Here is a 25,562-nt window from a genome sequence, read left to right on the forward strand (position 1 = left end):
CCCTCCACCACGACTCTTTGCCCAGGGCCCTCTCCCCTTACCTGCTGCTGGCTACAGGCACTGAGGCGCGTCTGAGAGCAAAGAGGCTAGAGTCCAGGGATGGAGGACGGGAGATCTGCAGAGGCAAGGCCAATCAAGGTGCAGTCAGCTTTCCTGGCTGCACCCTGATTGGCCCTATTCCAACTTGGACAGCCGAACACGTTCCACCCCCCAGGCTGTTTCACAAATATATAGAGGAACCATGGATAAGGATTAATGTTTGCACTGGCCTAAAATCTACAACAAATAAGATAAGTGCTCAGAGCGCTGTGATAAATATAAATAAATAAATAAATAAATAAAAACGCTCACCAGTGCTATAAACATATATTTTTAAACCTCTCTTTTTCTACCACTAAAGAAAAGCAAGAAATTCAATTTTGTTATCCTGTTAAGGCAGGGATTCTCAACTGGGACTCCTTGGAGCTCCGTGAGAGCACCCTTGGATCTCCTTGGCCTTTCCCCTACATCCTGCCTTAATGGAATCAACCACAAGCTATTGCCATCATTGTCATGAAGGCAGGGAACTGTCCGCTTCCATTGACCTGGGTGTAAACGTTCTCACGTGGTTACCATGCCTGGGAAAGGGGGCAGAGTGTGGATGCCTATCCTGCCTCAAACCACCTATTTCTCTCTCTCCCACGCATCTTTGGGCATGGTGGAGAGGTGTGGCCAGCAGACATCACTTCCAGTACTCAAAGCCTGAACAGTATTCCAGACCACTCCATGGTCAAAAAGTTGGAAAAGGCTGTGTTAAGTCATACAATCGGCAAGCCAACAAATGCTTATGCTAAGTTAGTAAAAGTCACCCGGAGACACTTCATAGTAAGTAATTTTTTTATATTCTGATATGTAAAATAGAATTCCATACTATGGTAACAACACTTTTTTTAAAAGGAGGGGAAAACAAACGGGGAGGGGGGAAGACCACACCACACGGTCTTTTATCTAATGTGGATTCTAATAGAGATTTATCCATAACATATATGTTTTATCTAGTCAGATCTTAAGTTTTTACATCATAAAAGGGAGTTAATAAACTTAAATAGCTGTCTTCTTTTTTTTTTTAAGTCCCTTGTAACATTCATTTTTTTAATTATGCATTTCATTGTTTAAAAAAAACAACAACCAAAACAGAAACAAAAAGCAAAGCGGGATGGGCCAGCGTCTGTGAGATAGATAGATATACTTTATATATATATAGATATATATAAATAACTATTCAGCATGCAACCATTGTAGTGATTCCCCAAATCTGATTATAAAATCCACACCAGCCACGCGAACAGCCTGACTGAACCAAGGCACGGGTCGCTCGAGAGTAAAATAACTTTCTCTTTAGTGGGCTGTGCCTCATGGGAAAATAAAAACCCCGTCTTCATCTCGCTCATTAGCCTGGAACCACCATTTAACGAAAATCCTGCCCAGTTGGCACTGCAGCACAGAAAGCGTGAGCCATCCAAACTGGGGAAAGGTGTACAAATTCCAAGATGGCCCCCCGGAAGCAAAGGAATTGGTTTGATTGTGCTTTCCCTTGGTGTGGATTAGATTGGTTTTGCAGCAGGCGGGAAGTTCCCATCGGATTCTCTCTGACAACGGCCGGCTGGGGCACTGATATCATTGGGATGTAGGTTATTTTGCTTCTGGACACTGTGAAAGAACAAGATTTGACTCCGGGGGGGGGGGCAAATTGGAGACCGACCAAGTATAATTCTGGGTAGAGGCTTTCCTGGGCATACGTGTTTCTTCAGATTATTTGAATGTGGTTAGCTTTTTGTGGTCTTGGGGATTCGTGGATCACTCCTCTTCCCTGTTATATAGAGCAGGGGTAGTCAACCTGTGGTCCTCCAGATGTCCGTGGACTACAATTCCCATGAACCCCTGCCAGCGTTTGCTGGCAGGGGCTCATGGGAATTGTAGTCCATGGACATCTGGAGGACCACAGGTTGACTACCCCTGATATAGAGGACTTGTTGACACCAGATAAGGTGTGGGAGGTGTGCATTTAGGAGCTGCAATGGCAGTAGCCCAAATTTTTGCTTGTGTAATTAAAGGCCCTCAAGCACAGGCACTGTTGGGTTATTTAAATTAGCCATTTTTGCTGTAGCGAGAGGCTCTCCAGATCTCCACATTGTGGCTCTCTAGACGTCCATGGACTACAATTCCCATGAGCCTCTGCCAACGTGCTGGCAGGGGCTCATGGAAATTGTAGTCCATGGACATCTAGAGAGCCACAGTTTAGCCACCCCTGCTCTAGTGCTTCAGGTCTGTGGGCTACAGGAGCAAAAATATGTCGCTTGAGTGGGCTTTGACAGGAGTGGACACCTCTGCCTTCCTCTCAGGCCTGCCCTGCAGAATAATGCAGGCAGGGGATGCCATAAAAAAATCTCTTTCCCACACCAAAAAATTCTCCATGTGCTAGTTTCTTTCCTTACAAAGTACTCCCTTCTGTAAAAGAGGATTTCAAAATACAATCCTCCCTGTCTATAGAGACCTGCTAAACTGTTTATCACCTCATTTGGCTTGCATTATTTCTCATCTAGGGCATTGGTCCCCAACCTTTTTATCACTGGGGACCGGTCAGTCCTTGACAATTTTACTAAGGACTGGAGGGGTAGTCTTCTGCTCCACTTGCTTTCCCGCCGGCATCCCTGACTTCCCGCCAGCCACTGGGGGGCGCTGCCAGCAGCAGCTGCGCAGTGCCACGCCGAGGGGGAGCCCCAGCCATGGCGGCTGCTGGAGAGCACCAAAGGTGAGCCAGTGGTAGAGTGGCAGGGCAGTCCCCGAGGCAGCAGCCGGGGAGGACGACGAGGAGGAGCCACGGCTTGGTACCGACTGATCCACGGACCGGTCTCCGGACCAGGGGTTGGGGACCACTGATCTAGGGTGTCCAGCCTCCGGGTAGAACCTGGGGTTCTCCCGGTATCACAGCTCATCTCCAGCCTAAAGCAACCCATTCTCATGGGAAAACTGGTAGCTTCAAAGGGCAGAGTCGATGGTACCATATCCCTGCTTAAGCCCCCTCCCCAACCTTCCCTTGGCACCACTGTTAAGTCTCTAGAAATTGCCTTTCTGCATGCATTGGATAATGCACCTTCAATGTGCTTTGGCAGCTGGATTTTCCTGCACAGAATCTACTTCTGTAGTGCATTGAAAGTGCGTTATCTAACATGTGTGGAAGGGACAGAGCTAGTAGTCCTGCTGGCTGCGATATAAAAGAACGCAACAAATATAAAAGCATGGCACAAAAGCCAGAAACAAGGGGTTAGGGGCCTGAAAAGAGCAGTTCCGTGTTAAAGGAAGCTCACCTTGCCCTTTTTAATGTGTTGTTTAAATTTCCTCGTGTTTGAATGCCCTTTGTAGATTTTCCTATCTCACCCCACTCAACAGACGGTTGGAGTTGGGGAAATAATAGGACCTAAGAAAACCGGCATGCGCACCATGGCAGGTAAGCGAGGAGTTGCCGTTTCACCAGTAGCTCTGGATAATGTGTTCTACAGAAAACTAGCTTGTGTGCGGCGGCATCCGAATCGGCCTGAAACGGCCGATTCGGACACCGCCATGCTCAACCCTATGTTCTGATCAAATAGGTCCAATGTAGCTTCTGAAATTCGCTCCTCCCATATTGAAAAGTAACCAGGGTATTGCTATAGTGTGGCCTACTAGAAGGGATGAGGTGGGGGGGGGCAGCTGGCAAGCGATCATCCCGAGAGATTTTCCCCCTCCCAACAGAATCTCCACTGAAGTTATGCAGATCATAACTTCCCTAGTTTGTATCCGTAGCTCTGAAATGGATTTGTGTGGCCTTGCTTAAACCAGTCCAACAATCCTACTAATTCACGACAACAAAATGCTAAAAGGCAAAAAATTATTCCATGAGTGCATCGTGTAGGTATGATCCACGAGGCCCTTGAGCCATGCATATTGCTCACTTTTGGAGGAGTTAAGCTTGCTTTATGCATAGTCAATGAGCATCTAGAGTACAGTTGCACTGCCTGCTTGCCTAAAGGCGGCCAGGAAATTTAAAGGGATATTTGACAAAAGATTAACAATGAATTCAGATGCACGATTTTAAAAGGGGACATCCCAGGACTTCTGACATTGCAGTGCTTCTTTGGGCAGCACAATTTTCACCGGCCCGTTAAGGCTGGTGGATCCAAGCCATTGAGCTGAGGTTCTCTTTCCCCCCACTGAGTTGCTTTGTTTTCTTGGCTAAAAGAAACAACTTCTTTCGATACACAAACACCAATGGAAATGCAGGTTCCTGTAGGTGTCGCGGAAGTGCAAGTTACCCCACAGGTATTAACACCGAACGGACGCTTGTCCAGGAGCGGCGGGCCTGGCTGCGACACTGTCCATTGCTCCGTTGGCCGAGTCATCCGTCCGTCCAGTTCTCCACAGTCCCCATGCCCGAATGATACTGTAAAGAAGATTCCCTCGACAGAGAGAAGGTCTGCGAGTACAGAAAGTCGTTTGCTGTGCTGAGGTGGGGAGAAGGGGGCTTCCTCTCACAGACAGCGGGGTGCACCCTTTCCCTCGGGAAGGAGCTGGCGGGAACTCTCTCCCGCCCTTGGGACTGCGAGAGCTGGTTGTAGACGGCGAAGGGGCTGTTGCCCGGAGGCTGGGTGCTTTGGTTTGCGATGGCGGGGAGGCGCGGCATCATCGTGGTGGCCGTGAAGTGAGCGGGGAAAGGCTGGTAGGGCACAGTCTCCATGGTCTGGACGCTGTAGCTGGTGTAAGGTGCAACCGAAGTCCACATATTGCAGCTCAACGGGGGAGGTGGCGGAGGCAGGTCTTCTACCGAGGAGACGCCTGCAATTTCAGCACCGGAGCCAGAGTACATGCACGCCTCCCGCGGTGCCACTTCGTTGCAATACGAAGGGCTCAGCATCTGCTGGTCATAGGGCGGGGGAGAGCGGAAGTAGTGATCTTCCCCGACAGAAGAGGACGCCTCCAGGTAAGAACGTTTGCAGGGCAGATCCAAATGCCGGGCCCCCTCTGTGAAACGAATGAAGCGAGAAACATTTAGCGATGGGGGGTGGGTGGCCCCTTCCTCTGTTCTCTCTGGTGGCCTGAACTATGATCCCAATTAGATCTAGCAGTGAAGGGGCCGGCCTCTCTCACGTCTGCAAAGGGGTAGCCATGTTAAAACAGAAGTACCTTAAGGACTAACGCCTATTATTTCTAGAAAAGAGCAGGAGTCCAGCAGCATCTCAAAGCCTAATGAAATTTGTAGCAGGACAGGATCACAAAAGCTCCTTGCCCTGCCACAAATTTGGTTCGTCTTTAAGGCAGGGTTTCCCAGCCATGGTACCGAGGTACCATATATTACCACAGAGGAACCTTAATGATACCACGGTGTGTGTGGAGGGTTCAAAATGGTAGCTGGGAAAGGCATCCCACCCTGTAAAGGAACAGGTCTTTAGTTAAAAGACCCAATTTTCGGTCTCTTCCCTGCTTGATTGGGGGGGGAGGGGGGAGGGTGAAGCTCCAGCCAGCATTGAAGGAGCACAAGGCTGGAGAGTGCTTTATTTCCTGCCTTTTGACTAGTCCCGAGTCTACAGCCAGAGCAAGCTGGGGGAGGGGCAAGTGGGGCACGAGGCTGCTTGTTTATCTTTCTTTTCCTGCAGGAGCAGGGTAGGGGGCAGGGGAAGCAGCAGCCTTACAGAGAATGAGGAGGAGAATGTAAATCCAAGAGGCAAATCTCTGCTCATAGAAGTGTGGGCTTTTGGAGCACAGTCACTTTAAAACAGATCCCAAAATCAGGACAAAAATAAGTCCTGTGAGGGAATGGCAACCGGGAAACAGGCAGTCTTTGAACTGACACCTGACCAATCAGCAACAGACTGCTTCGCTATGCCAGCATTGGAGGCATGGGGCAGGAAGTTAATCTGGCAAAATGCAGAACTTCTACACTTAATACTGGGTTCTCAGAGCGGTTTCCTCAAATGTAGCGAGTTATATCCGCTTCTGGATATCATGGGGGAAAGGTAGTGTCAATCATAGACATTGTAGAGGGAAAATTTAAAGTGCTAAATATCACAATGGAAATCAAATAACATGTAGATGTCTTTCTTTAATTCAGGGTCACCAGGGATCAAAAAAAAAAGACCAGGTGATATGAACATATATGGTCATGTCAACCTGCCCCCCCCCCAATGGCTAATGATGGGCCTGGAGGGGGGGGAAGGGAAGGGGCCCCTGAATGTTTCAGGTTCTCAACACTAAAAAAGTCAAGAAAGGCTGGCTTAGAAAAACATGGACAGGGAGACGGTAGGAGGGAAGGGACTTCCAAATTTCCCCCTGCTCCCACAGTGTGGGCCACCCAGCCTCTTTAAGTTATTTTAGCTATTCCCATTGGCTTTCCTTCAGCCTTCTTTACTACAGTTTGCTTCCCAAACTCCTTCTGATATGCATCTTGCAGCCTAACTCGAGGCAGAGTTCAGCATGGATAATCCTATTGATTTCCATAGGTTTGTGAAGGCCTAACTCTGCCCACCATCAGCCTGTTTCTTGATCTGGCTCGTGGTGAAGGATTTGTGCAGCTACCGCATTGCTCTCCCGTAATCCTATTACATCACTTTATTATTATTATTATTTAAAGAGAGACATTCTTCATCACAAAAGGCCCGTGGCTGGCTAATCCAATCAATCTTAATTCTGGAGCTTTATTTATCAGTTGAAAGTTAAGCGATCTGGTCCCCTTTACTTTCTCACATCCCTCTGCTGATTTTCATTCATCTCAGGAACAGACAGGCTGGGCAGCTTTGGTGGCATTGCTCTTGACAAGTTCAAGGAGTCTCGGAATGTCTTATCAGGGAGCCCTTGCTCTCTTTCTTGCTGTCAAAAACCACGGCTCTACGTTTGCCAGGAATTGGTGTCACGGCTGCAAAAACCTTTCGAGATAAAACTTAGGGGCTTGCTCTAGCGACTGGTAAAAGTTTTTTAGTGGCATGCTCCGTGCCGTTTCCTGCGTTTTACACTGACGCGATTTCCTTTCCCAAGTCAGCTTGCAGCATGCTTTCGTTAACGGCTTGCTTGATTCTTACGCTGGTTAACTGCACCGTTAATGAGGGCAGAGCAGAAGGGCAGGGCAGAGACACGTGTTGCAGAAAGCTGCATTCAGCAGCCTCGTGGCAGCCCCGCTGCCCCCTCCCACAGGTCTTTAGCTAGTCCTTCTTCCCACAACTGCAACTGTGGTTGTTCCATTATTCTGAAACAAAGATGCAGATTTGAGAGTTGGCATGAAAGCGAGAGGCAGCAGGAAGCTCTTCAGGGGACACCTCGCATTCTGAAAAGACTTTTTCCACACCGCAAATGTTCACCCTAGAGAATTCGGTGCAGCCCAACTTCTAACTGCCATACTTTTTAGATAAAATGGCAACACGAAAAAAGAAGAAAAAGAAGAAGAGTTGGTTCTTATATGCCGCTTTTCTGTACCCGAAGGAGGCTCAAAGCGGCTTACAGTCGCCTTCCCTTTCCTCTCCCCACAACAGACACCCTGTGGGGTGGGTGAGGCTGAGAGAGCCCTGATATCACTGCTCGGTCAGAACAGTTTTATCAGTGCCGTGGCGAGCCAAAGGTCACTCAGCTGGCTGCATGTGGGGGAGTGCAGAATTGAACCTGGCATGCTGGATTAGAAGTCCGCACTCCTAACCACGACACCAAACTGGCTCTCCACACTCTCTACAAAAACAGGCGGCTCTGAATAAATATCCTAACAGAAAAAGAGAGAACCTGTTCCGGGCTATCAGAATAAGTTAATATATTTATACAATCTCTATTTTATTGATAAATGACACAACCAGAACGGACTCTAGGTTCTGTTCCGTTTTCAAAGTAGACCTTTCATCGGTGGTTGTTTCCTCCTATACGTTTCAAACTTATCCTAGAAGTTTTCAATGTTTCAACCAACTCCAAAATTTTAATCAAAATTCTCTGCATATAATGCCGGCCTTCAGCTCGCAGGTATGGGAGAGCTTTGTCCAGATACCACTTCCCACTGTTAGGATACTTTTTATATAAAATGGCAGCAAGACTCTCAGGACTTCTCTGGACAGAAGAAATCTTTTCCCCCCACTTTATTAACTCTTCAAAAGATGTTGCAAGGGATCCTGCATAGTGTCCTGCATAGTTGTGAGTGTCCTGCATAGTGCTGGGGGTTGAACTAGATGACCCAGGAGGTCCCTTCCAACTCTATGATTCTATGATCCCCTAACAATGTGGAAAAGAACATGCATCTCCTACCCACACTCTCTGCAAACGAATCCCTACCCCCAAGCAAGCTATGCACGACTATAGCTAAATCAGGAAGGGGATCAAAAACAGGAAACATACAAAGGGAAGAGTGTATAAAATTAAGGAGAAATCAGGAAAGCTAACAGCAGCACTTAGGACAATTTCACAACAGAAATCATGAAGAATCAAGAATTCCAAAATTACATGGTTTAAGACCAGTTCTCTTTTGGAGAACTAACAAGAAGTCTCTAGTTTTTCTCTGTTAAGCAGGACACACACGCACATACATGCACACACCCTTCCTGGCCTACCTCGGCGTTTCAGGCAGTGATAGAAAAGCCCCGATTCTCTTTGCGCGGTAAAGGTGTTGAGGGGCAGGTCTTGTGCATCCGATGCGCCAAATTGCATGTGAGCACCGTTCTCGTACTGGTAGTGCTGAAGGCCCTGGTGGCTCCCATGGAGCGAACTGACATCAGATTTAGCCGAAAGCTGACCGTGAGTGGACACCAGCCTCTGCCTCATAATGCTTTTGGAGATCACTGGATACTCTTTGCTGCAGGAATAAGAACGGAAGGAGGATACCAGTTATGGCAGGCAACGTCACCGTTGTTCTTCTACAGACTGTTCTTTCAGGCTGTCTTCTAGGGCAGGGTTAGTCAACCTGTGGGCCTCCAGATGTTCATGGTCTACAATTCCCATGCTGGCAGGGTCTCATGGGAATTGTAGCCCATGAACATCTGGAGGTCCACAGGTTGACTAACCCTGTTCTAGGGACCCCGTGAGCAGATCATGGTAGACAAGCTCCCATAAAAGACCGTCTGACCATTGCCCACCATTGCCTACATTCTGCCCTCGGAAGCTACACACAAAGCGTTAGGCATGTTCTAGGAGGGTAATTCTGGTCTAGAACGTGCCCCAGAATTCTATGTAGAGAAAGTGACGTGGAAAGGAGTTCCCCAGTCAAAAATGTGAAAGCCACCACCCAAACTCTTGTGATGGAAGATCTAGTTCTTCCAGTGGGGTTCAAGAAAAGGTTCTTCCAGTGGGGTTCAGCAGCTTGAAACTCTCTGGTTATTTGCTTCCCTGTTTATGGATAGCTCATTTCTTTCAAGAGCATTTGGCTATTGGTTCAATGTCTAAAGCCAAGCAGTCTCCATTAGTGAAGACCAAGGGTAGCCATTGCTGGCACAGAACTCATTGGGGACTAACTAGTACAGTGCTTCTCAACCTGGGGGTCAGGACCCTTTGGGGGTCAAATGACCCTTTCACAGGGGTCGCAGCAGGGCAAGCAGCTTGGTGGGGGGGGGGGCGCCACCACTGTTGCCCCTCCTCCTGAAGGTGTCCGCCAATTTATATACAATTTATATACAATCATGAACAATGGTTCACGCCATTGGTCAGTTTCAGTTTAATTTCTATGAAAGAACACTTGCATAATTGTACAGTTGGGGGGTCAGCACAACACGAGGAACTGTATTAAAGGGTCGCGGCATTAGGAAGGTTGAGAACCACTGATCTAGTACAATGAGGTCTAAACAAACCACCTGTTTCTTTGACGGCTCAGGTGGCTGCAGGGTAAGATGCTATTGCACACAGAGCTGCCCTCGAGTTCCTCTGATTTTGGGGTAGGAGAACCCATTTTGTGGGGATCTAACTATCTGAAAGAGCCTCTTGTGGCGCAGAGTGGTAAGGCAGCCGACATGCAGTCTGAAGCTCTGGCCGTGAGGCTGGGAGTTCGATCCCAGCATCCGGCTCAAGGTTAACTCAGCCTTCCATGCTTCTGAGGTCGGTAAAATGGTGGGGGGTAAATGGTAATGGGGGTAAATGGTAATGACTGGGGAAGGGAATGGCAAACCACCCTGTATTGAATCTGCCATGAAAACGCTAGAGGGCGTCACCCCAAGGGTCAGACATGACCCAGTGCTTGACCAGGGGATACCTTTACCTTTAACTATCTGAAAAGTGGCCTGGCCCTCTCCTGTGAACAGTTTCTGAGGATATCTTTAGATACCAAGTCAACCAGTGGGTTTGATTCAGTTGGCTACGTCCTTCACTGAGCTATCGGACAAGACTGTGCATTGGCCTGGCTGTTCATAGCAGGGATAAGACTTGTTTGCTCGTGTTTGACTTGTGAGAAATTCAGCATTCTGGCTTGCCTATGATTTCCCTTTTACTCTCTTTGCGGGACAGCTGAATAAGAAGAAAATCAATAATTATCACAGGGTGCAAAGAAAAGAGACCTGCTGGCTGCTCCTTTTTGTCTCAGCTTATTCCCTTCTGCCTCTGGGACGGTGGTTCGACTACATTTTGCTGGATCAGGCCCCTTTGTGGGCAGCAGCTTCCCAATTGGAAACAAAAGTTGTGCTCATTCCGCACTGCAGTCGGGACAGCATGGCTTGCTTTAAAAAAACCAAGTGGGGAAATGGTGTCCATGAAGGGCTTCCAACAAGATGCTCGGAAGCCTCCCTTGCTAACCACAGGCTCCTTCAGGCTCTCACCTTTGCAGCCTGGCCACCCGCAAATCGCTGTCGTCGCTGCCCCGGAAGCCCTTGGCAAACGGGTTGTTTTCTATCTTCAGCTGGGTTATCTTTGGAGAGAAGAGAAGAAGCCAGGTCAGTATTCCATTTGAAAGTCCAAGTGTGTCTACACGAGAGCTGAGCGGTTCTGCAGGGGATTTCTGGCAGAAAACACTCAAAGGGGTCATGCTGATTTTGATTATTTATTTTGTATTGAATTCATTTATATTCCTTTCTCCCCAGTGGGGCTTCCATCCTTCTCCTTTCCTCCGTTTCACCCTCACAATAACCCTGCGAGGTAGGTTAGGCTGAGAGCGGGTGATTGGCCAAAGTCCCCCAGCAAGCTCCTGTGCCTTGAGTGGGGATATGAGTCTTCTCAGGGTCAGGGGCCTTCCATGGAAGTCTTCAGATGCCTGAAGGAGCATCCATGCTCCCATGGGGCAGCTTGCAGTCGCCTGTCCTCCTGGGGAGGGAGGGAGGAAGCACCTTTCTCCCAGCTAACAATAATGAAGGAGGAGGGCAGCTTCCATCCTCTCTTGAACAACTAGCTTGCTTCCCTCTTGGTTAGTAATGGTTAGGAGTAGCGGCCTCTAATCTGCCGAACCAGCGGGTCTGATTCCCCACTCCTCCTCTTCCACAGGCAGCCAGGTGGGTGACCTTGGGCCAGTCACAGTTCTCTCAGAGCTCTCTCGGCCTCACCCACCTCATAGGGTGTCTGTTGTGGGGGAGAGGAAGGGAAAGTAATCGTAAGCCATAAAAGGCATAAAAAAACAGCTCTTCTTCTTGGTCCCCTCTCCACACAAGATTAATTGGTATTAATTGGTGGTGGGGGTAGTTTACTCCTCTGCTCTCAACCACTGCCCTAACGCTCTCTGGTCGCTATGGTAATGTTTAACCATCCCTTCAAAATAAGATACAGACACGCCACAACAATGAACATAAGGAACATTTTATTTTCATGGAAATTTTAACTCATGACAATGACAAATCAATGGGAACCCTGAGCTTGTTTCTCTGCAACGAGATAGTCCCATCTGGGAGTGATGGGAGACAATGACACCCAAAGTGTGTTGTAAAGGGCCGGGGGGGGGATGAAATAAAGGGCCGGGGGGGCGGGGAAAAGGCGTCCTTCGCGGCCCACCTCCAATTAGTCGAAGGACCACATGTGGTCCGCAGCCCACTGGTTGGGCATCACTAATCTACAGGATATCAACTGGGCAGAGTCAAAGTTTACCAGGACCAGACAATTGTTCAAACCTGGTTTAAAATGTTTTTAATAATGGTTTTGTTAAATTTGAATGAGAATCATTTTTGCTTTATTATATTTTATTCATGTTGTTCACATAAATAATGATAATAACGCCTCCTTTTTGGCTGCTGTGGTTAAAAAGAAAGCCTAATTTAAATGTAGACACCTAGGAGAAATGTACAAGTTCCCTCAAGTGATCCATACTTTCCTCAGAGCTCTCTCTGCCTCAACTACCCCAAAAGGTGTCTGTTGCCAGGAGAGGAGTGGAAAGCCATTTTTAGATTCCTTCGAGTAGTGACCAGGGGGCAAAAAACCCAACTTTTCTTCATCGTCCAGGGAAGTCCCCTTGCCACCCCTTCTTCAAAGAAGGACAACAATGTTTTGTTGCCACTATTGGACTGGAATCGAGTTCCTCATTCTCTGGATTCTGAAGGAACCTGCCCTGGGACTGTGGGTGTGGCCCATGAGCATTTCCGGTGACCAAAACCTCTCCCCCAGCTTAGCCAAGTGAGGAACTGCAGGAATGGTAGAGCCAGGGAGCAGGGAGAGGATGCCCCTCCTGAGGCAGACTCTGCCTTATCTATTTATTATTTATTTCTGTCCCACATTTCCAACTCAGTTCAGGGTCCCCAAGGGAGCAAACCTTGAAACATATGAGCCCACACCCCAAAACATGTTTAAAACAATGAAATAAAACATAATATAGACACCTACAACAGGACTTCAATCCCCTTTTATTCATTCGCTTATTTATTTGGAGATGTATATGTTGGTAGGTTAAAAAAAAGCATAAAATGAACAGCATGAAAACAAGGCATAAAAAACAATAGAAAACAACACTCAGTAGCTCAAATAATCTCCCCAGCCATTTGACATTACTGGACGTATTGACTTTCCCATAAGTCATTTCTACCTTTTTTCCAGTCCTTTGCCAGTTCCAAAGGATACCAAAGAGATCTGTATCATTCTGGCCACTGTGGTTAGAGGGCTGGACAAGGGGAATCCAGGTATTGAATAACCCATTTTCCTGAGCCTTCTTCAACGATTGCTCCTCTCAGTCTGGAGACAGGTTTGGGTTTGTTTTTTTTTTTCAAAAGCAAAATTTCAAAAGCTTGTCAGAGAACTACCCCATCACACAAGAGCATAAGACTAGTTGATATGCTCTAATTTTGCTTTTGAAAAAGAGCAATCACTGAAGAAGGCTCAGGAAAACGGGTTATTCAATACCTAGGATTGCTTAAATGATTAAGAATTGTGAGAAATAAACTTATATTTTGAATTTTTGATTGCCTAAATGATTAAGAATTGTGAGAAATAAACTTATATTTTGCATTTTTGTGATTGAGGATTTAGTCACATACAGCCTCTGGTTTTCCTTTGGATTAAAAAGGACCAGGCAGTAGTTGATGGGGAAGACTTCTGCCTGAGACCCTGGAGAAGGGCTATGGCTCAGTGGGGGAGCTTCTGCTTTGTATTGAGAAGGTCCCAGGTTCAATTCCGGGCATCTGCCCTTTAAAAGGACCAGGCAGATGCTGATGGGGAAGACATGAGGCCCAAGACTCTGGAGAGCCATTGTCAGTCTGAATACTGACTTTGATGGACCAGCAGTCTGATCCAGCATAAGGGGCATGTGTGTTCACACCCATTTGTGGCCAAACATGTTTTTCTTCCTTCATATCCCTTTCCAAAGTACAATTCCCACGATGGTAATGGAGAAACCGCAACAATTAGACTTGGTGCCAAATGGCTAAAGGTCTGTCTCATAGACTGATTGCCCCCATGATTCCATTCCAATAAGTCCTTGGCTGCAGGGGAAGCTCTGTGCCAGGAGAAGGAAGAGAACACTGCTAAAATGCTAGTTTGGCACGAGCCAGAGGGTCACAATTCCCTTTGCAGCAACGGGAACAAGAAGCCACACAGGGCAGTGGGCGAGAACATGAGCCCCCCACAAGCAGCATCTTTCAAGAGGAGACCAGTCTCAGCGTCTGGCAGGGTGGCTGTGGTCACCCTTGCTACCTCCCAAGGGCCCGTGCTGTCCAACTACTTTTCAAAAATGGCTGTTCAGGAATGCGGGTTTAAGTTGCCTTTTATATTTTTAGCCTCTTTAAAAACAGAAACAAAAGGACACCTGTTCTTGGTCCGGGCTGCCTCGTGGGCTCTCAACCCGAAGGGGGGTACAGGCATCTGACTGAGCTCTGCAAGGACCACTGTGCCCCACTTGGGAGGGGGGTGTCCAGATCTGCCCCCCGCAGACTGTGAACATAGACCAGGAGAACGGCACTCCCGCTGTTATGGCAGGAGTGTCTTTCCCCCCTCCGCCCACCACCCCTGCCTGGCTTTTCCCAGGGGGTTTCTTAAGCTGCGGTGGGTTCAGTGGCAGTGTAATACTCTCCCCCAAGCCCCTGAATGCCTGGAGCCTTCCCTGGATGCCACCCACAGACTGACACGGACACCACGCAGTTCTCAGCTCAGCTTCTTTATTTATTGGCTTGGGAAAGAAGACGTCTGGGATTGACGTTTTACCGCAGGTGGGAGGCAGCGTTTGGGTCTTCTCCCCCCTCCCCTTTTGTTAATTACAAAAAATTCCACCAAGTTCCCAAGGTTCCAAATCTTTGACCAGGGCTGTGTAACTAGTTCTAGATCCAGGTGGAGAGGGCTGCCCGCAAGCCCATCCCCAAGCCAACTGCTGGTGGAGTCTGGCCTCCTGGACAGGTGTGCTAAGTGAACAGTGTTGTTGCCTCATTCCAGAGGCAGATTTGGGCACATGCTCAAAGGCACTCCCTGGTTTCATGTGCTTGCTCAGTCCCCACCAAAGAAACTTGCATGGTTCTCCTCTCTTTCCTTTTAACAACCCTGTGGGGTAGGCTAGTCTAGGCTGAGGTGTGACCCAAGGTCACTCACAAGCTTCCATGGCAGAGTGAGGATTCGAATCAGGGTCTCGCAGAGCCAAGTCTGACACTCCAACCACTACACCAACTGGTATGCTTAATTATTATTAATGAGTATTTTATTATCTTGCTTTGTTATTGTTGTTGTTATCTTACATATGAAGAAGAGGAAGAAGAGCTGTTTTTTTTATTCCCTACTTTTCACTACCTGAAGGCATCTCAAAGCACCTTACAATTGCCTTCCCTTTCCTCTCCCCACAACAGACACCCTGGGAGGTAGGTGGAGCTGAGAGAGTTGCTCTGTCAGGACTGTGACTGGCCCAAGGTCACCCTGCTGGCTGCATGGGGAGGAGGAGTAAGGAATCTAACCCAGCTTGCCAGATTAGAAGCCACCACTTCTAACCACATCAGGCTGGCCCTCAGATCTGAGTTCTGACCCAGAAAAGATCTGCAGGGGCTCACCTTCAACCCTGTACAACAAAGGGTCCCTCTCCTTTGATTCTGTGAAGGCTCAAGGGGGTGGCAGGTTACAGTGGATGAGTGATTGGGATGTGAGTGTCCTGCACAGTGCAGGGGGTTGGACTAGATGACCCATGAGGTCCCTTCCAACTCTTTTCTATGATTCCTGCCAATGAGCCTCTTGTGGCGCAGAGTGGTAAGGCAGCAGACATGCAGTCTGAAAGCTATGCCCATGAGGCTGGGAGTTCGATCCCAGCAGCCGGCTCAAGGTTGACTCAGCCTTCCATCCTTCCAAGGTTGGTTAAATGAGTACCCAGCTTGCTGGGGGGTAAACTGTAATGACTGGGGAAGGCACTGGCAAACCACCCCGTATTGAGTCTGCCATGAAAACGCTAGAGGGCGTCACCCCAAGGGTCAGACATGACTCAGTGCTTGCACAGGGGATACCTTTACCTTTATGATTCCTGCCGGCTCTACCAAGAAGCATCTTTTTCCTTTTCTGCTACCAGCTAAGCTACTTTTATCTTTGCTACTCCTTTATTATGTCACATCTTCACCTTTCTGCTCTTTTAGCTAATAGTTCTTTGCAATGAGGAAAACGTTTGTGTGTCCCTTTGGCAGACAAGTTAATTGACATGGTCAAATATTACGAGGAGTTGTTAGAAAGGCTCATGACAGATTCTTCGGTTAACCGTGGTGCGGCTACAAGGTTACATCTGCAAGAGTCACTTTGCAACCAAGATTCACACTGACTTGGGCTCAGGGGAGCCTGTTTTCATTTCAACACACGGCTTAGCAGCAAACCTCTTGTTTGTGGCTCAGTAATGGCAGCTCTCTGAGATGTTAAAATAACACATTCTCCTAGCCCCATGTTGCTTTTTTGAGAGGACACATAAATACTTAAAGCCTTCACTGAAAGCATCAGTTCAAGAGGGATGATTCTATTTGAACTCTGGCTCTCCAGAGCAATGGGAAGAAGAAGAAGAAGAAGAAGAAGAAGAAGAAGAAGAAGAAGAAGAAGAAGAAGAGGAGGAGGAGGAGGAGGAGGAGGAGGAGGAAGAGGAAGAGGAAGAAGAGGAAGAAGAAGAAGAAGAGGAAGAAGAAGAAGAAGAGGAAGAAGAAGAAGAAGAGGAGGAAGAAGAAGAAGAGGAAGAAGAAGAAGAAGAAGAAGAAGAAGAAGAAGAAGAAGAAATTGGTTCCTATACTCCGTTTCTCTCCCTGAAGGAGTCTCAAAGTGGCTTACAGTTGCCTTCACTTTCCTCTCCCCAGAACAGACACCCTGTGAGGTGGGTGAGGCTGAGAGAGCCCTGAGATTACTGAAGAAGAAGAGTTGGTTCTTTGATGCCGCTTTTCTCTCCCCGAAGGAGTCTCAAAGCGGCTTACAATCGCCTTCCCTTTCCTCTCCCCACAACAGACCCCCTGTGAGGGAGGTAAGGTTGAGAGAGCCCTGATATTCCTGCTTGGTCAGAATAGCTCTATCAGGGCTGTGGCAAACCCAAGGTCAGCTAGATGGCTTCATGTGGGGGAGGAGCAGGGACTTGAACCCAGCTCGCCAGATTAGAAGTCTGCACTCCTAACAACTACACCAAGTTGGAAGTCTGTTTTCTGTGCATACAGATGATAACACTGCACAGACAAAGCTGGTTTAGTTGTGTGTGTGTGTTTTTTTTTGGGGGGGGGGGGTGGAGGGGATTTAAACCCTGCAATACATTTTTTAAGTTTTTGGGTTTTACTGCAAACCTGTTTACTGTCCGGGTCGCTCCAATGTGTAGATAGCTAAATCCACAGACTGGGCTTCACTTGAGTATTAGGATCTAAGCTGTTGGGCTCAAGGCTGCACGAAGACCCTGCCTTCTGCTTACAAATGCATGGGAGAGGGAGCCACCCCTGAGAAATGCATACCTATTGTGGATTGAGGAGGGGGATGTGATGAGAGGAAACAGCCATTATGATAATAAAGGATCAGGAGCTCCATTTGCACAAGGGGGGAAACAAATTCAGAACCGGAACTTAGAGGTGTCAGCACAGCTGGGAAAAGAAATGCAAAAAAGAAATGCTGCATGCCTAGAAGGAAACCTGGGTAGGGTTTTGGTGCTGTTTAGCTGTTTCTCCTTGAGATGAAGCAAACAGAGCATATCCTGGGCTGTGTCCTTGCCCTGCAGGGCTTAGCTTAGTTCGGGCTCTGCTTGTGCCTTGTGAGGTTTCTGTTAATGTCTGGGGATTCTAAAGCACTGGTCCCCAACCTTTTTATCACCGGGGACCGGTCAACCCTTGACAATTTTACTGAGGCCTGGGGGGACGGGGAGTCTTTTGCCAAGGGACGTCGCCATTGCCGCCTGAGCCCCTGCTCCGCTTGCTTTCCCACCGGCACCCCTGACTTCCCGCCGCCCGCTGGGGGGCACTGCCAGCAGCAGCTGGGCAGTGCCACAATGAGGGGGAGCCCCAGCCATGGCAGCCGCTGGAGAGCACCAAAGGTGAGCCGGTGGCCGAGTGGCAGGGCAGTCCCTGAGGCAGCAGCCGGGGAGGTGGATGAGGAGGTGCTGTGGCCTGGTACCAACTGATCCATGGGCCAGTACCAGTCCCCAGACTGGGGGTTGGGGACCACTGTTCTAAGCACCTACAGTGCACACACTGCTCAAAGTTGGAGGGGGGCTGACCTGGGGGGGGGTGGGTAGGGTGGGAAGAGGGAACAGTGCTTTTCACAGAGCTGAGAATGGTACGGTAGAAACATCTCTGTCCACTTTGCATACATGCCAAGAGTGTCCCTTATTTGACCAGTGGCAGAAGAATTAAGGATGTAAGCAACAAGAGCTCTGTAATACCATTTATAACTCTGCGAGTGTTTGGGGGAGGGAACCTACCTGCAGTCTACAGCCTTGCTGACCCATTAAGTTTGTTTTGATAGACAGAATAATGCCAGTCAGTCAGAACGTCAGGCTAAGGCAACTTTTCTAAACTTTTTTACCATTGAGAAACCCCTGAAACATTCTTTAGGCTTCAAGAAACCCCAAAAGTCGCTCAATCGTTCAGAATATGGCTGGGAAGCAGAGCTGCGGACACGCCCACCTGGGGCCCCTCCCCTTCCCATGCCCATCATTGACCATTTTTTGAGGAACAATGGTGTGTTGACTTGACCATATATGGTCATATCACCTGACCAATGCTTAACCAATATAAAAAATACATAGAAATGAATTAATTCCAACCCATTTGGGAAACCCTTCCAGGGCCATCCGGAAACCCCAGGGTTTCACAAAACCCTATTAGAGAAAGCCTGGACTAGGGTCTGGGAGACCCAGGTTCGAATCATGGTGGGTGCTCTTTGGCCTGTCACTTGCTCTGTGCTACCTCACAGGAGTCTAAGAATGAAGTGGAAGAGGACAGAATAACATTGCGGGTTCTTCTGGATCCCTGCTGAGAAGAAAAGGCAGGTCTAAACGAACAAATCCTGCGGGGATCGCATTTTCTGGGTCGAAATTGGCCAAGCCCGCTCTCTTCTGCTTCGCCCCTCCTCGTTTCATTGGAGCACCAAGTATCAGAACCAGAATTTGTCACTAAATGAACCTGGGTCTACTGCAGCCTTCTCAAAGCAAGAAACACCACAGCATGCGCGGTTTGGGAAGGAACGCTGAGCCGGGTGCTGAGAAACAGCGCATATCTGGGTCATTTGTGCAGAAATATGACTCTCTCGTAATACTGACGTTTTAAGTGAGACCTTACGGTGATCTCTCTCCATAAAGCCACTTGGCGAAGGGGGGAAGCCTGCTTCTGGACAGCTTCACTTTTCAACTTGACAACGTTGCCGAGGACTAGGCAAATTAAGGGCCTTATCAAGCACCGCTCCCTCGGTTCACTTGAGAGCTACTTTTTCTAGCCTCCCTCTTTTTTCTAATGCATCCCCCCCTCCCAATAGCTGTTACAGCTTCCTCGCCATCTGCTTGAGTCCAGGAGCACCAGAGAAACGCACAAGATTTGCAGGGAATATGATTTCAAGAGGTGAAGCTCCCCTGGTCGGGAGGCCTGGCTCCCAACTAGCTGGCCCACAACACACCAACATAGCCGCCCTGGGAAGCTGACTCGGTGCTGTAATTCTGGGTTTTAGGGTTGCCAGCACTGGATTCGGAGATGCCTGGAGATCGGAGGGTAGCGCCTGGATGAGTGGGAATTAGGGAGGGGAGAGATCTTGGTGGAGTATAAGGACGTGCAGTCCAGCTAACAAACCAGCCAATTTCTCCAGGAGAAAGGAATACATGTTCCCAAGAAATAAATAGGAAATGACGTTTTACCTGTTTTGCAAGTAATGTTTTACTATGTCTAATGCTGTATTTTGTAAGCCGCCCCGAGCCCGCTTGTAGAGTTTATAAATATAATAATAATAACAACTTTTTAAAGCAGTCTGGAGATCAGCTGTAAAGCCAGGCATGCTAGTTTAATCCAGCAAAGCCCATGAGAATTTTATCTATTTATCCGTCCGTCCGTCCATCCATCCATCCATCCATCTAAAAGTTCCATCTGTCTGTCTGTCTGTCTGTCTGTCTGTCTGTCTGTCTGTCTGTCTGTCTGTCTATCTATCTATCTATCTATCTATCTATCTATCATTGGTTTTATATACCGCCGTTCCCTGGTGGGCTAACAGCGGTTTACAATAATAAAAAGATAAAACACCATAAAATCCCATAACATCCCTTAATAAATACTATTGCAACTACTAGACGGCAGGTGAAAGAAAAAAGATCACAACCCACCAATAATGGTGCACTTTGAATATTTTGAATTTTTGGGGGGAGAAGTCAGCATGCCTATTTGCACACTTTCTGCCAGACATTAAATTTCTGCTTCGAGCTGCTCTATACCAGATCTGACCCCTAGCCCCACAAGGTCTGGGTTGTCTATCCAGGCTCTCCTGGGTTTCGGGCAGAGAGGTCTTTCACAGCATCGTCCACTGCCTGGTTCTTTCCGTGGAAATGCTGGGGGTTGAATCGGGGGCCTTCTGTGTGCCAAGCAGATGCCCACCTCTGAGCCACAGCCCCGCCCTGCTTAATACAGACTGCATATCTGTGGGCCCATGCAAATTACAGCAGATTCTGGAGGCTGTGGGGTTGCACATGGACTCCTGCGCACGCATGGATACACAAACACAGACGTACACACACACACACGTCCCACATCCACACTGTGTAGTGGAATGTAGAAATCCCCAGCGAGATCTTGGTCCCAAACCCATCGTGGTCGCTCGCGTCCAATCAGACCCACCCCACCAAACGGATGCAAATCCACCGCAAGGACAAGAACGGGACCGCTTTCTGTGTTTTGCTTTCTCTCTTGCATGCCCATTCAACCCGCCCCCTCCCAGAAAAGAAAAGTCCTTCTTCCCCTTCAAGTTCTTACCGCAAGGCAGGCCCTTTACTCAGCTTTTATAGTAACATTCCTTGTATGTCTCCCTAAATACATATACCGTAATTACTTTTCACTGTAGATTTATGGCTGGGGTTTACTAGTCATTATTAGGTTTGCTGGCTGTTTTGAATGACATCTGAGAGTTTATGGTCTCTGATTCATTAGTTACTGGGCTCACCGTCAACTGCCAAGATGCCTTTTAGAAAAAAAATATTTCAAAAAGAGAGAGAGAGAGAAAGAGAGAGAGAGAGAGAACACTTTCTCTTGAGCTGCATCCTCTGGGCTTTGGCAAAACTATTCTGAGCTGGTGTGTACATGTGTTTTGCAAACGCTGGCAGGGGCTCATGGGAATTGTAGTCCATGGACATCTGGAGGACCACAAGTTGACTACCAAAGGCCTGTATGTGGCGGGGGGTGGGTGGGTGGGAGGTGGTCTCTCAGGCCATCTCAGCTAATAGCCACTGAAAGACTCATTGTCCTCCCCTAAACTTATCTGTGCCTGTTTTTCTGGGCCGTGAACACTTGCCGTCACCTCCACATTCTGTGGCGGCAGAAAACTTTGTGCATTAATCATGTATGGTGGAAGGAGTCGGCCTTTCTTCTCCCCTCAGCCATTCAGCCCCAGTGGGGTGGGCCCCACATTCTAGGATCAGGAGAGAGGATGAGAGCCAAGGAAACCAATCCGCAGCCTTTCCATAGTCACCGCATGGTTCCTGACCCCCAATCCCCTTTTAAAGTAAAAAGAGAGAAAAAGAGGGATAGTGGCCTCTTATAAGGAGACAGAAAGACCAATATAGGTACAGGTATTCTTTCCCGAGACCATGATCTTCTAGGCTGCCTGTTGTGCATAAGGGTGCCAATTTCAGGTTGGTATATGCATGGGAGATCCATGTTCCAGCGCCTGCTCTGACTTGGAAGCCTGCCGAGTGACCCTCTCTCAGCCTGTTCTACCTTGCAAGGTAGTTGTGAGGACAAAATGGAGGACCCTGTAACCTGCTTTGAGTCCTCAATGGAACGAAAGCTAAACGAAGCAAAAACAAAGAGGACCCACAGTCTCCCCACAGACAAGGCCAAAGGAGTGCTCAAGAAGGACAGCAGAAGGTCTTGAAGCTTAAAAAGGGCTTTCTGAGGGTGTTACCTTGGCCCAGTGCTGCAGCAGAGAATCAGGCCAGGATCGAAGAAACCCAGGTTAGAATTCCCACTCTGCCATGGAACCTTCCTGGATGCCCTTGGGCTAGTTACTTGGCCTAGCCTACTACACAGGGGCATTGTGAGGATAAAATGGAGGAGAATGATATAAATTGCTTTGGGTCTCCTTTGGGGAGGAGAGGGGCCAGTGAAGTAAAAGTATTCTCTGCCCATGCCCCCCAAAGAGCTCTACGCTCAGCCAACTCCAACCGGCCAACGATCCCTGGCCCCAAGGAAGCACGTCTCGCCTCAACCAGGGCCAGGCCGTTCTCTGTCCTGGCCCCACCAGGGCCTGCAAAATGGAGCTCTTTCGCCAAGCATTTGGTCTGTTGGGCCCTCCAGAACCCCCTCCTATCAGACATGCCCACGGGTTAGGGATGTGCGTTTCAGCTCGGCTCGGCCGTCTCGGCGCTGGCCTCCTACGTGCCTCCTCGGGCTTTGGTGATCGCCAAGGCGGCCGGGCCGAGCCGAAGCACAAATCTTTGCCGCAGGTCACAATTCCAATCCAACCCTCTTCCGGGTTATACGGTCAGAATGTTATTGGCTAAACCAGAGGTAGTCAAACTGCGGCCCTCCAGATGTCCATGGACTACAATTCCCAGGAGCCCCTGCCAGCATTCGCTGGCAGGGGCTCCTGGGAATTGTAGTCCATGGACATCTGGAGGGCCGCAGTTTGACCACCCCTGGGCTAAACAGTCAACGCTTAAATGTTCCAGCGCTCTTCTGGTTGTTGATATGGGCGCAGTTGCTGAGTTCATGTTTATCTGCCCTATTTCATGTTCCCAGTGAACCGCACAGAGCTGCAAAGGGAGGGGCGGTATTTATTTATTTATTTGTATACCACCCTCCCCGAAGGCTCAGGGCGGTTCACATGAAACAGAACAGAAACAATACAGATAACTTAGATTAACAATAATGAACGAAGTGAAACAACAAGCAACATGGGACCGTAGAAAAATTAAACATTCAAGTAACTCATACTGATAGCCCAGTGGGTTGGGCGGAACTGCAGTGGGTGCCGTAGGAGGGGGCTCAGGAGGAGGGCCCTTGGGAAGTGATGGTACAGGTCGGCCTCAAGCGAATGCCTGCAGGAGGAGCTCCCTTTTGCAGGCCCTGCGGAGCTGTTCAAGTTCCATCAGGGCCCTGATCTCCTCTGGGAGCTCCTTCCACCGGGTGGGGCCCAGGATGGAGAAAGCTCTGGCCCTGGTTGAGGCCAAGCAAGCTTTCCTGGGGCCAGGGATCACCAGGAAGAAATAAATAATAAAATTAATGAATAAAATTTAAAATATACAAAAACCCTTGAAACTGCAACGAGCTAGCCGGGATGATGGCAGAGCCATGAACCTGTAATGTTCCCTGTCAAATGTGTCCAACAGGCAGATTTTCCTCAGGAAAACGAAATGGCAAGAAATGGGGGGGGGGGGAGAGACCATCCCCCCCCTGGACCATAACCTCCATTTGAATCCAACCCACTTCCTACAGCTGCATAGAAAATCCAGGAAATCTAGTCTGGCCCCACACCAGACTTGCGTTCCATGCAGCCCAACAAGGCCTCCTCTGGCCGCAGGTCTCCAGGGCTTCAGGCAAACAGCAGCCTCTCTTTGCCCTTCTGGCCAAGATCCTTTGAAACTGGATACGGCGAGGGTTGTGCCCGAGCCTTCCGACATGACGCTTTTACGGTTGGCGCTTCTCATGGAGGCTTAGAGAGGAAGTTGCTTCCACCTCACCCCATTTTTAACACACACACACACAAAAAATCGATAAATCAGATTTATTTGGGGGCTTCTGGGCAGCTTACCTTGTGGTTCTGATAGGAGGTGACGGAGATAAAGGACGTTTCTGGAAACACGTGCGTGCAGAAGGCCGTGTTCTTGGAACCGAAGGCGTTGTTTTCATCGGCTTTCACAATGTGCAGCCTTGGCTGGTATTTGTGCATCGAGTTGAGAATGATCTAGTGGAGAGGGGGGGAAAGGACTATTAAGAATCAAAGAAAGCTTGTTCTGCCGGAGTAAGCCGCTGGAGACAGGAAGGCCGTTTGAGAACAGTTAAGTTCAGCAGACAGCTTTGTTTTCCAGGATCCTGTGGTTTGGGGTGCGTGTCAATATTAGTGAGACAGACTGGAGGCCAACGGCTTGGTTTTGTGACTTCCTTCAAACAATGAGCAATTGGGCTCCCTCAGCTTTCCTCTTTGCCATCCCTCCGCCCCCGTGCACTTCTCTGCTCATTTTCTCACCCAGATCCTTTGCTACCATTTCATTTCTCCCCTTGTGGGACTCTAGGAGGTGTGTGAACAGATCCCATGACCTCACCTCCTCCACCCATGGGACCATATCGGACCCAGGACTGCTCCAGAGAGATGTCTGAGTCGCAGTGCCTGCTCTCTCACTTCAGCCCGCTACCATCTTTGCTTCCCTCCTTCTGATTCTCCAGTCTCAGCCGCTGCCCTTAAGGGCTGCCAATCGCCAGATGAGACTCAGACATCTCTCAGAATTATAACTCATCTCCAGGCTCCTCTAGATGGTGGACTCCATGATGTTGTACCCTCCTGAGGACCCCTATTCCACCAAACCTACCCTCCTTAGGCATGCCCCCCAAGTCTCCAGGAATTTCCTAACCAAGAGTTGGAAACTCAATCCCAGAGTCACCACCAAAATCAGGGCTCTGCCCAGGAGCTCATTCATTCATTCATTCATTCATTCATTCATTCATTCATTCATTCATTCATTCATTCATTTTTAGATTTCTATACTGCCCTTCCATACGGCTCTGGGCAGCTTATTTTAATCGTTGTAGAATGGTTACATAGAGTATTATAACAATGCAATAAATAACAATCATAACATAACATGGCATAACATAATCATAACCTAAAATGACAACCAGAACAGTATTTTAACAGAACAATAACAATGACAATCCTTTGGCAGGTCAGATTGCTCAGTCATGGAAGGGGGCATTTGGGGGGGGGGGACCAGCAGATGTTTTGAGTCGGTCAGCAAATGCCTGGTGGAAGAGTTCCCTTTTGCACGCCCTACGATGCTTGTGAGTCCTGCTTTCAGTTCTCTCACCAGGGTTACCTGAGGTCTAGCTTGGCTGTGAACTTCTAAAACCAGTGTCAGAGGTCAGGGCGAAACACGTGTGGGATGATGGACCAACAACATTACATCACAACATTACCAAGAAACGGTCTGAACAGAGTCCACCTAGGGAGTATCTTGGGTGACATACAGAAGTTCCATCCGTGACAATTGCTCTGCAGTGCCTCGGTTCATACACTCGGGTGGGTGGCCATGCTGGTCTGAAGTAGCAGGACCAAGTTGGAGTCCAGGAGCACCTTCAAGACCAACAAAGTTTAATTCCAGATCTGCGACCCCTGAACACACCTTGAATAAAAATTGGCTGGCCTTAAAGGTGCCACTGGACCCAACCTTTGTTCAGCCTTGACATAGATGCTGATTTGTAGTTGGAGCCCGCTCTGTGCAGAGTTGTGGAAATTAAAGAGCAAATCCCGAAAAGTCCAGGGCTCTCTGAAAAGGCGAGATGGCCCTGTGATCCATGCTGCTCCCATTCTGCTCCTCTGTTTTAGAA

The 25,562-nt window shown here is 48.6% G+C and overlaps 1 protein-coding gene across 2 annotated transcripts in view; it reads right to left on the bottom strand.

Annotated features, from left to right (window-relative positions):
* Positions 1-1,984: 1,984 nt before the first annotated feature.
* TBX4 (T-box transcription factor 4) overlaps positions 1,985-25,562 on the bottom strand; it is a 96,849-nt gene continuing 73,271 nt past the window's right edge. For both annotated transcript variants that reach the window (XM_077311975.1, XM_077311974.1), the window contains exons 6-9: positions 23,773-23,925; positions 10,776-10,864; positions 8,589-8,830; positions 1,985-5,037 (exon numbers count right to left, since the gene is read on the bottom strand). In XM_077311975.1, the coding sequence (XP_077168090.1) occupies positions 4,415-5,037; positions 8,589-8,830; positions 10,776-10,864; positions 23,773-23,925 (1,107 nt within the window). In that variant the 3' untranslated portion in view covers positions 1,985-4,414. The remainder of the gene's footprint in view (positions 5,038-8,588; positions 8,831-10,775; positions 10,865-23,772; positions 23,926-25,562) is intronic.

Source organism: Paroedura picta, chromosome 15 (assembly GCF_049243985.1).
Source record: "Paroedura picta isolate Pp20150507F chromosome 15, Ppicta_v3.0, whole genome shotgun sequence".
Classification (NCBI taxonomy): domain Eukaryota; kingdom Metazoa; phylum Chordata; class Lepidosauria; order Squamata; family Gekkonidae; genus Paroedura; species Paroedura picta.